General features: G+C 40.7%; 1 protein-coding gene across 1 annotated transcript; it reads left to right on the plus strand.

Moving 5' to 3' along the window:
• Window positions 1-1,411: 1,411 nt before the first annotated feature.
• Window positions 1,412-9,491, plus strand: LOC119893639 (E3 ubiquitin-protein ligase TRIM21-like). The gene is made up of 2 exons (XM_038705928.1): window positions 1,412-1,558; window positions 7,527-9,491. The coding sequence occupies exon 2, from the start codon at window positions 7,536-7,538 to the stop codon at window positions 9,204-9,206; it is 1,671 nt and encodes a 556-aa protein (XP_038561856.1). The 5' UTR covers window positions 1,412-1,558; window positions 7,527-7,535; the 3' UTR covers window positions 9,207-9,491.
• The last annotated feature ends 723 nt before the right edge of the window (window positions 9,492-10,214 follow it).

Here is a 10,214-nt window from a genome sequence, read left to right on the forward strand (position 1 = left end):
GTCAAGTCGCAAGTTTTCTTTGATTTTGTCAAGTCAAGTCTAAAGTCATAATTTTTGTGACTTGAGTCTGACTCCAGTCCAAGTCATGTGACTTGAGTCCACACCTCTGCAATCTACAATTATCTTTTCCATCCATTTACACACGTGCGATGTTAAGGCTATAGGACTGCATTAGCTGTATCTTTACCAGGTTTACCAAAAGGAAGTATTACAGCACTTTTCCAACTATCACGCTCCATACCTTATTAAACTGCTTTATAATTTCCAAGACTTCTTTTGGTAATTGTCTAAACATAGCATAGCATAGATGATCTTGTCCTGGAGCTGTATTTCCACTTCCCTCTAGGACCATTTTTAATGAGCACATGGACGTGTAAATGTAATAGATTGGGGGCGCTGTTTCACTCATTGCTGTTCTCATTTTCATTGTCACATAGTGAGAAAATGGCATTTTAGTTTTAATTTTTACCTAAAAAGACCATGTGCACATGGTGAAATACTGTTTCCATTTTCATTTTAATATGGTCCCATAATGCTCACACAAGTATGTGAAAATGAAAATGATTTCTATTTTCATTTTCAGTTTTACCTAAATAACACGTGTGGAAAATGATAATGTTATTGTGGGATTACATTTTCATTTAAGTTTGCCTGATAATTTTAATTTAGTCGCCTGTACACTTCCATAGTTGTAGAGATTTGAGAAACATGACTCAGACAGAAAACTCTGGAAGTAGATCTCTGTGCAGTGAGCTACAGTCGCTAATCCAGGAGGCTGATTTCTGTGTTTGCTTTCAGTAAGAATCTGGGACGATCGTTTGAAATGATTCATGTAAAATGTAAGTTTGTTAATGAAGCTGTAGGAGGCTCGCTCATCACAATTTGTTGGATGCTTTTTACTGGAGTCACGTTTCCTGGATCTCTACAACACAGCTGGAAAGTACAACACATGTCCAACAAAGAAGAAGAAGTTTAGAGTAAGTTAACCTGAATGTCTTGTTTTTGACCTTCAGTGGTTTAACTTCTCACCTTGCTGCAGTGATGTACAGGTGTACTCCAGGACCCTGTGACATCACAGGTGGGTGTGGTTACAGGTGCAACAGAGCACATTTTTGTTGGTTTACTGAAAGTTGGATCTGAGACTGTCGACCGTGACGACAATATGCTCCACTAAATAATCTGACAAGAAAAAGAAGTTTAATTTGATCTTTTAGAGAAAATAATTACCAGTGGAGGTATAACTTTCTCTTTTTCCCTCCACACAACTAAAAGAGCTGACAGACGTGTAAAGGTCACCTGAGGTCGTCGTGTCCTCAGCGGCACATTTGACACTTTAATACTTTTAAAGTTCCTAAATCTAACGACAGAAAACGAAGGGAGGAGCAACAGTGAAAGAGGAGAGCTGCAACGTCACATTTCCTCAAATGAAAGTGAAAGTGTGTCTGAGTGACAGCAGAGCTGCAGTCGAGACAAGTCTCTCTGTTTCTCTCTAAAGAAACTTTCAACTGAATCCATCAGGTTTTTCTCAACAAAACAGCAGAATCTCTGCCAAACCCTGGTGAGTACACGGCCCTACAAAGCCAAAATGCTCTGACTCAGTATTTGGTCAAAGTTTAGTTCAAACCAGAATCTGACTGTTTTACATCTGTTTTACCAGATAAAAGATATGATGTCATATTTGTTTATTTTGTTAATCATTATTGTTAATTATTTTATGATTTTACAGATTAAAATTATGATATTAACAACAGGGTTTGGGATGTTATCACTGCAATATTTAAGACATCAGATTAGTGCGAATTAAATATAGGCATCTATATAACTGAAAAAGTATTATTAGGCATAAAAATGGAGCAATTAGGCTGTTATTAATGAACACATTATCTGATTACAGTACCCCCAACAATTTGTCTTAGTTTGTGTTCATTAAGTGGAACTTGATCAGTGGTTGTCAACACCTATCTAGCTCTCCTCAAGTAATCACCTCAGCTGAGCCCTTGAATAAAATAAATAAATAAGCCATTTATCATCATCATCAATCTTACCATGTCACTGCGGCTTTGCACTGTGCTGGCGTAGACTCTGTTCTGCTATTGCCCTCTTCTCTGCTCTCTGTCTCATGTTCACTCATGTCAGCACTAGGACTGGGGCCGCCGGCCAGTGGTGGTAGAGTACTGAAAATCTTTACTCAAGTAAAAGTACAACTTAAAAAAAGAATACAAAAGGGGGACTGTTGCCAAACTCCCCTAAACAGAACGAGAAAGTTTGAGCACATTATTCAGTCTTTTCCAGAGTTTCATCAGTCAGATGGACACCAAGCTCTATGTGGACATTAAGCCACCTCACCTCAGAAGAAATACCTTTTGCAGATTCCCCCTGCCACATCACAGAATATCCACAGCAACCTTTAATGACATTTTCTCACATCTGATGAATACAAATCAGCAGTCTCCAAGCACGATTGTGTTCTCTTAATATACAGTATCATGCATGTCCAAACAAGCAACACACATAAGTTAGGTCTCATATTCCCCCAAATACAGCTAGTGCAAAGTATAACAGTAAAACATTAGACATTTAAATACTTAGCAATTGCAATAATTACAAACAACAAATAAATATATCAATACTTGCTATGTGGAAGCTCATTACTTTACTACATAATTACTTTAAACAATACAGCCAATGCACAAAATAAGAATATAAAATTAGGTATTTAAATGCTTTAACAGCAATTATTTTTATTTTAAAGTTGAAAGCATCAAGTCTTAAAAGTGTAAGACAGTCTTTGTAAAGATAGTGCAGGTGTCTCTTCATTTGAAGAGAGAGTGATGGTTGGTGACTGGGGCCAGCCTTGCTACTTTGTTTTGGAAGAGTTTTGTAATGACACAGAAGGGGTAACAGCAGATTGTGGAAGCTGAGAGAGTTTTAGTGATAGAACCATTAAGTCTGATGTTGCATTCTTATACTTTGCATTATCTGTATTTGAGGGAATATGAGACCTAAGTTGAGTAAAAGGGAGAAATCTGCTCTGTACTTTGTCACTGCATCGTTTTCTGAAAGCCTGAATGTAATATGTGATAAGTAACTGGTTTGAGTTTACGTTCATGTTCCTTTGTTGGGTTGCATATGCGTTGGCTGCTGCAATGTGTTTTCAAAATGAGGTTTGCACAGTCACTGTGGTTCTGTTTTTTTATCATTGCTTTTCACCACTATAGATATCTTGCGACATTAGCACATTGCGTGTGGACAGATTGATGCAATGCTGCATGTTGCTTGTTTTGTGGAACATGGGGGTTAGGGGTGTTTTGCCACAGTCCACTTTAGTAAAACAAACAAGAAATGAATGTGTTTTGTCTACTGGTTGTTCCCTGAGAAAGTAGTGCCATATTTTGAGGCCTTTTTGTTTCAGCAGCACGTTTCTATTTGGCCACCATTGTTACAGGTAATTAGCTACTTAATAGCACTGAAACAACTAAAGATTAACACATGGTTTCAGTTTGATAACAAGGCCAACACTGAATTAGTTAAAGGTCCAGTATGTAATATTTCTTAGGATCTATTGACAGAAATGCAATATAATATCCATTACTTTGTTTTCATAACCTCTTTTTAATGTCATTCAGAAATTTTCACAGTAAAACCTCTCAATGTAACTCGAAATAATGCTTTGCTGCAAAAACCATTCTTATTTCTCCTTTTTTTGCAAAATTTAAGGGCTCTGATTAGGGTTGTGACAAAACACTTAGCAAATGAGACGTAACATTGAATAAGATTGGGGCCATGACAACAAGACAATAATATATTTCAATAGGCCGACTATTTACAAAAAAAATGTATTGATGAAACAGTTGATTTGGAGATTTAGACACTTAATTTCCTGCATTCTGGAGACACTTTCTGCACCAGGCAAGAACAAAATTCAGGTGGCTGGTGACAATTCAGAATATAAAAATATAATAGAATATAATGCAGTAATCAGGAGCTTATTGTTACTTAAGTTACGTTTTTTGGACAACACAGTTTCCTTCTATATTTACATTGTTTTGCAGCATTTTTATTTGTTAATTAACGTTTCATGCTGAAAGCTATTTTTCAGAACATTTTTAACTAATGCTTTCAAAAAGTGGCGGCTAAATGTCCCCAGCGTCCCCAGTGTAAATGACCCTTCCTCTCTGCCCCCCCCTACAGGTTGAGCCACTCCATGCTTACCGCTTCACCTCCACTCTCCTCCTGCTTTCTCTCCCTCGGCCCTGTCACTTTGTCACTCACTGGCAGGGGCCACAGCTCTGCTTTACTCCTTCAGGTGCCTGTGCCTGCTCTATGCAGCGTACTGCAGCTGATGTTGAAGCTACTGCAGCCCCGGAAGCAAACATATCGGTTGTTTTCGCGCATTTGGCGGCAGCTGTTTTTTTGGGGGGGGCCTCAACACAAGAAACAGAGAGCAGAGGGGGTGGGGGATAGTAAGAGATGTGATTAGGCCGACTCAGTGTCTAGAATTTTCAGTGTATAGAAAATTATCCAATGGGCCGCTGTCCGTGCTCTATGGGCCGATCGTTGGCCCGTTTTCAAAAAACAGCTATATAATAATTTAGGCTACATTACCGGGCCCGCTATGCCAGATTACCAGTCCAGCCCTGGCTGGAAATAGATAATGTGAACCTAAATGCTGCAACATTGTCCTCACTTTGATCATGTTACAAGACTAGTAACACAGCTTGCATGGGTCTCAGTTCAAGACATATGCATATTAGCAAGTTATGGCATAAGAGAGAAAAGGCTTAATAGCCAGTGGTAACTTACATGGTGACCAACATATATACAATAGCCTTTATCCGTCATGGACGGTGATTTCTCTATTTTATTTCTGTAGAAATCACTTTATAGCTTATTTCAACAATCCGAAACATAAAATATTGTTGAAACAGTATCAGATTAAGCGTCTACTTCAAGTATCATAATATGCGTCTGTGTTGCAAGGATTTTGCTAAATGTGGTCAAGAGAGAACGTGCTTCGCTTTTAATGCCTTCCCACAAGGAATTGTGGGACGGCATTGCCTGGACCAGGCAATAGTGTGGTTCCAACTTTGTGCAGCCGGAGAAAAGCAACTGGGGCTGCAGGACTTGGAACCTGCAGCCGCCTTGCTCCCGCGGGGTTTAAATGTCATGTAACATGGTGACGTTAACCAGCATGCCTTATGTTAAGTCCATTATGCATTACTTTAAGCCAGCGCTGCGCAGCGCCACATGAAGTCAAACATACCTAATCTGATTCTGACATGTGTCCTCAGTGTAAATGACACCTATCTGTCAATATTTTTCAATGTCCTGCCCGATCTAGGCTGTGATTGGTCGGTTCATGAAAAGTGACATTGAAGAGCTACATTCAGCAAATTGCTGCTTGAAATGCAGCCAAGCGAAGATGGGAGCAGGTGAGCTGTAAGACAAAAGCTGCGTTTCGACAAAAGGAACTTTACCCCGGAACTAGGAACCTTTGGAGTAACTCACTGCGTTCCCACCAGAGGGACCAGGGTCTAAATGTAGTTCTGGGGTCTTCATTTTACCCCCTAAAAAGACCCTGCTCGGGGGGTAGTACTTTCCGAAAGTACCGGGTACTTTGGAGGAGCGGGGCTTGCCTTGCAGTGAATTTCAGATTGGGCGAGTAGAGGCTAGAGGCCTGAGATCAATCGTCGGCATTAAATGTAAATAGCAGCCTGCCCGGGTGTGTTTACAGCGAACAGCTGATGGAGTTACTGCTGGGTCCAGAGTTGTTGTTTTTAAGTTTTCATCAGTCAGGAAGTTGCTGAACACAGAGCTGAAGTCGGTCTCCTCTTCAAAACCAGCTGAACAGCTGATTACAGCAGGTAATAAAGCTCGTTAAAATCACGTTCCTCCGACGCTCAGGCAACGCAGACATGAGTCCTGCAGCTGATCTGCAGCTCTTGTCGCTGCAAATGTTTTCATAACCTTCCAAACCTTTGGGATGGAAACACACACAACAGTGGACTGAAGGAACCTTTTAGTTCCTTAAAAAAGATCTGGGGACTTAAAAGTCCCGGGTACTTTTGATCGAAAAAGCGCCTAAAGGGTGCCTAAGCGTTCCCAATCCCTCCTTCGCTCACAACACAAGGTCAGGGAAAAAACAGGTGGTTCAGTTGCTGATGTCTTGCAAAATAGAAATGCAGAAGTGGAAAACAACTGAATTCACGGTGACCGCGGTGAAGTCATAATGATCTTGATGCATCTATTAAACATTAAGAATCATACAATAATGTTATAAGATATAAGTTGCCATAACAGGTTGCCAACTGTTCTGTTCTGTTGTGGAGTGTGTGATTGACTAGCCAATCATATAAAAACAGCCCCGCCCCACCCCTGTCTGGACCAGTAACCACACATTATGGCACAGTTTCAACTGCAGTTTAATACTATGTGGTTTATTGGCCCAGTTATCCAGCGGCACACCGGGAAAACTCTCGATGGCCATTTCGCCCCTGATCCTGGCTTTGGTTTGATTCAGGACTTTTAGGTGTGAACCTGTAGTAAGTGAGAGATTGGCAGCATTTACAACAATATTAACATCCACACAAACAACACATCCACCTGCTGCTCTCTCTCTCTCTCTCTCTCTCTCTCTCTCTTCACCTGTTGTAGTAACTTCAGTATGTTTTGTGACTTTGATTTGTCTTAATTTTCCTTTTCATTTCTCATAAACATGTGTAGTTTAATGCTTGCTAATATATTAATACTTAGATTTAGGCTGAACATTTTGATATCATTTATTTTGATTAATATTTAGAGAAGCGTGATTTCCCCCAGACAGCTAAAGTAAATGTTTTGGAATGAAGATGTCCATGTTTTCACTTATTTTCTGAACTTGTTGATCTCGTAGAAATACTGCTGCTGAACTGCATACCTTAGCTCCCAATTCACTCGCAGCATAGTCCAGGACCTGACTCAGTAATGACCTCTCTCAGTAACTCAGACGCTGACACAAATACATTGACAGCCACACCTCAAAATTCTGTTTCTTTATTTTCTTACTAAATTTTTCCCAGATTCAGTTCAATATAATGGAACTCAGGATGGCTCTCCCAATATTCCACTAATCTTTGTTTGATGTTTGAACAAATAATAATAAAAATATATGTAGTTACATGCAGTGTGCGAACTATATCACGGCTTTCGGGGGAGCTCACTATCACGAACCGTTGACAGCGCGTCGGCCGTACTAGCGCCACAACCTGTAGTACCGGAGCCGGAGTGGAGCGGACAGGCCCGCTGCTGACGGTCGGTGATGCTTCTCTCTGGCTGAATGAAGTCTGATGCTCCTGAATTTAGCATGGATCCGTGATGATAGAGAGATATAGAAATTAATGCCAATAAAGCATGCTGTCAATATTTTAGGGACCCTCCAAAATATCACAAATCATGCTTTTAGAGGAGCTGATTTCCTCTTTAGGGGAGCTAAGCTCCCCCATAGTTCTCAACCTGGTTACATGTTTTTTCTCACTTGTTGTCCTCAGAGTGTGGATATGTCTGCTGCCAGCTGTCTGCTGACTGAAGATCAGTTTCTGTGCTCCATCTGTCTGGATGTGTTCACTGTTCCAGTCACCATACCATGTGGACACAACTTCTGTAAAACCTGCATCACTCAACACTGGAATATTAATGTCCCGTGTCAGTGTCCCAACTGTAAACAGATTTTCTACTCAAAACCTGAGCTGCAGGTCAACACTTTCATCTCTGAGATGGCTGCTCAGTTCAGACAGTCAGCTCAACAGAAAGCCAGCAGCAGCAGCTCAGAGCAACAAGCTGCCAAACCAGGAGAAGTTCCCTGTGACGTCTGCACTGGAACCAAACTGAAGGCCCTGAAGTCCTGCCTGGTGTGTCTGGCCTCCTACTGTGAGACTCACCTGGAGCCTCATCTGACAGCTTCACGCCTGAAAAGACATCAGCTGATCGACCCTGTGGAGAACCTGGAAGGCAGGATGTGTACGAAGCACGATAAACTGCTGGAGCTGTTCTGTAAGACCGACCAGATGTGTGTCTGCATGCTCTGCACTGTTTTAGACCACAAGACACATGATGTTGTTCCTCTGAAAGAAGAATATGAAGGAAAGAAGGCCGAGCTGGGGAAGACAGAGGCTGAAACTCAGCAGATGATCCAGAAGAGACGACTGAAGATTCAGGAGATCAAACGCTCAGTGGAGCTCAGTAAGGAAGATGCAGACAGAGAGATAGCAGGTGGTGTTCAGGTCTTCAGCGCTCTGAAGGAGTCTGTTGAGAGAAGCCAGGCCGAGCTCATCGACACGATCAAAGAGAAGCAGAGAGAGACAGAGAAACAGGCTGAAGGCTTCATCAAAGAGCTGGAACAGGAAATCTCTGAGCTGAAGAAGAGAAGCTCTGAGGTGGAGCAGCTCTCACGCTCTGAAGACCTCCTCCACCTCCTCCAAAGATTCCCGTCCCTGAACGCTGCTCCACCCACCAAGGACTGGACAGAAGTCAGCGTCCGTCCACCTTCATATGAGGGGACTGTGAGGAGAGCTGTGAAGCAGCTGGAGGAGACGCTCAGTAAACAGATGAAGAAGCTGCTTGAGGCCGAGCTGAAGAGGGTCCAGCAGTATGCAGTGGATGTGACACTCGATCCTGATACAGCAAATCCCTGGCTCATCCTGTCTGATGATGAGAAACAAGTAAAGTGTGGTGATATAAAGAAGAATCTCTCAGACAATCCAGAGAGATTTGATACTTGTCCCTGTGTCTTAGCAAAGCAGAGTTTCTCTTCAGGAAGATTTTACTACGAGGTTCAGGTTAAAGGGAAGACTGACTGGGATTTAGGAGTGGCCAGAGAGTCGATCAACAGGAAGGGAATAATCACAACGACTTCTCAGGATGGTTTCTGGATGATATGGTTGAGGAATAAAAATGAGTACAAAGCGTGTGCAGACCCTCCAGTCAGTCTCTCTCTGAAGTCTCAGCCTGAGAAGGTGGGGGTGTTTGTGGATTATGAGGAGGGTCTGGTCTCCTTTTATGACGTTGATGCTGCAGCTCTTATCTGCTCCTTTACTGGCTGCTGCTTCACTGAGAAACTCTACCCATTCTTTAGTCCTTGTAATAACGATGGTGGTAAAAACTCTGGCCCTCTGATCATCTCTCCTGTCAATCACACTGAGCAGAACAACCATTTGATTTTCTACATTTAATGTAATAAATGTATTTGTTGCTGATGTAAAGTGTATAAATTCTTGTTTTCAGATTCTGATTAATGTGTTTTTTTTCTGTAAATATTTTTCTTTGATGTGTCGTGTCGCTAATTAAAACAGTACACCAATTTTACTGTTCTGATTGATTTTATCTAATGTCGTCTAATTTATTCTAATAACTGCATTACCTGCCTTCATACTGGCACAAATTACCGAAGAGCAGTTTATAAATTAGACAGCTTTTCTCTCTTTTTTCCTTTTAAATAAAAAAACAAATGAAATAAAGTTTTATTGTGTCTGATTTAGTTATTTTGTTTTTAATTGATATCAAAGCTGAAAAACAGCTGATGGTGTTTCTAATGACACCAAATTATCTTTAATTTCCTTTATATGGTGGTAGGCTTCTAGGTAGTTTTGGGACCTTTTAACTAGATCACATAATCTGCTTGTTTTTGAAGTTTGTAAGCCAGTAATTTTGTATATTTACTTCCATTTTCATAATACTTTTGTTTAGTGAGAATCAGATTCCTTTGAATTTCTTGTGTTTATATTTCTTCAATCTTGTTTCTTTTCCTTATTTCTACTTTACTCTTAGGATCTAATGAGTTCTTATGTTCCATCTCTAGCTTTTTCAATCAACTTAAAGGTTTTTGAGTTTTTCTACTCTTTGTTTCTCAAGAAAAGATGTTATAGCAATCACCTTCCCTCTAATTACTGCTTTACAAGCTTCCCAGAGTACAGAGTACCTCACCATTCTCATTATATTCTAAAGAATCTGTTATTTATTTTTCATTATTCATTTTGTTATTTATTTTGTGAACTGTTCGATCGTACGTTTATTCAGTATGCTAGAGATAAATCTGGGTGCCAAATTCTAACCTTTTAATTGTCTGATCATTGTTTATATAACAAGTGCAGATCTGCAGCAGATTCCATGACTGCAGGAGCACAATACGATCTAAGTCTAACAGAGAGAAGCCCATTAATCTGCTGCTGTGGCCCAATCAG

This window comes from Micropterus salmoides, unplaced genomic scaffold (genome assembly GCF_014851395.1).
Source record: "Micropterus salmoides isolate LMB-PRFRI ecotype aquatic unplaced genomic scaffold, ASM1485139v1 Ms_hic_scaffold_8, whole genome shotgun sequence".
Lineage (NCBI taxonomy): Eukaryota > Metazoa > Chordata > Actinopteri > Centrarchiformes > Centrarchidae > Micropterus > Micropterus salmoides.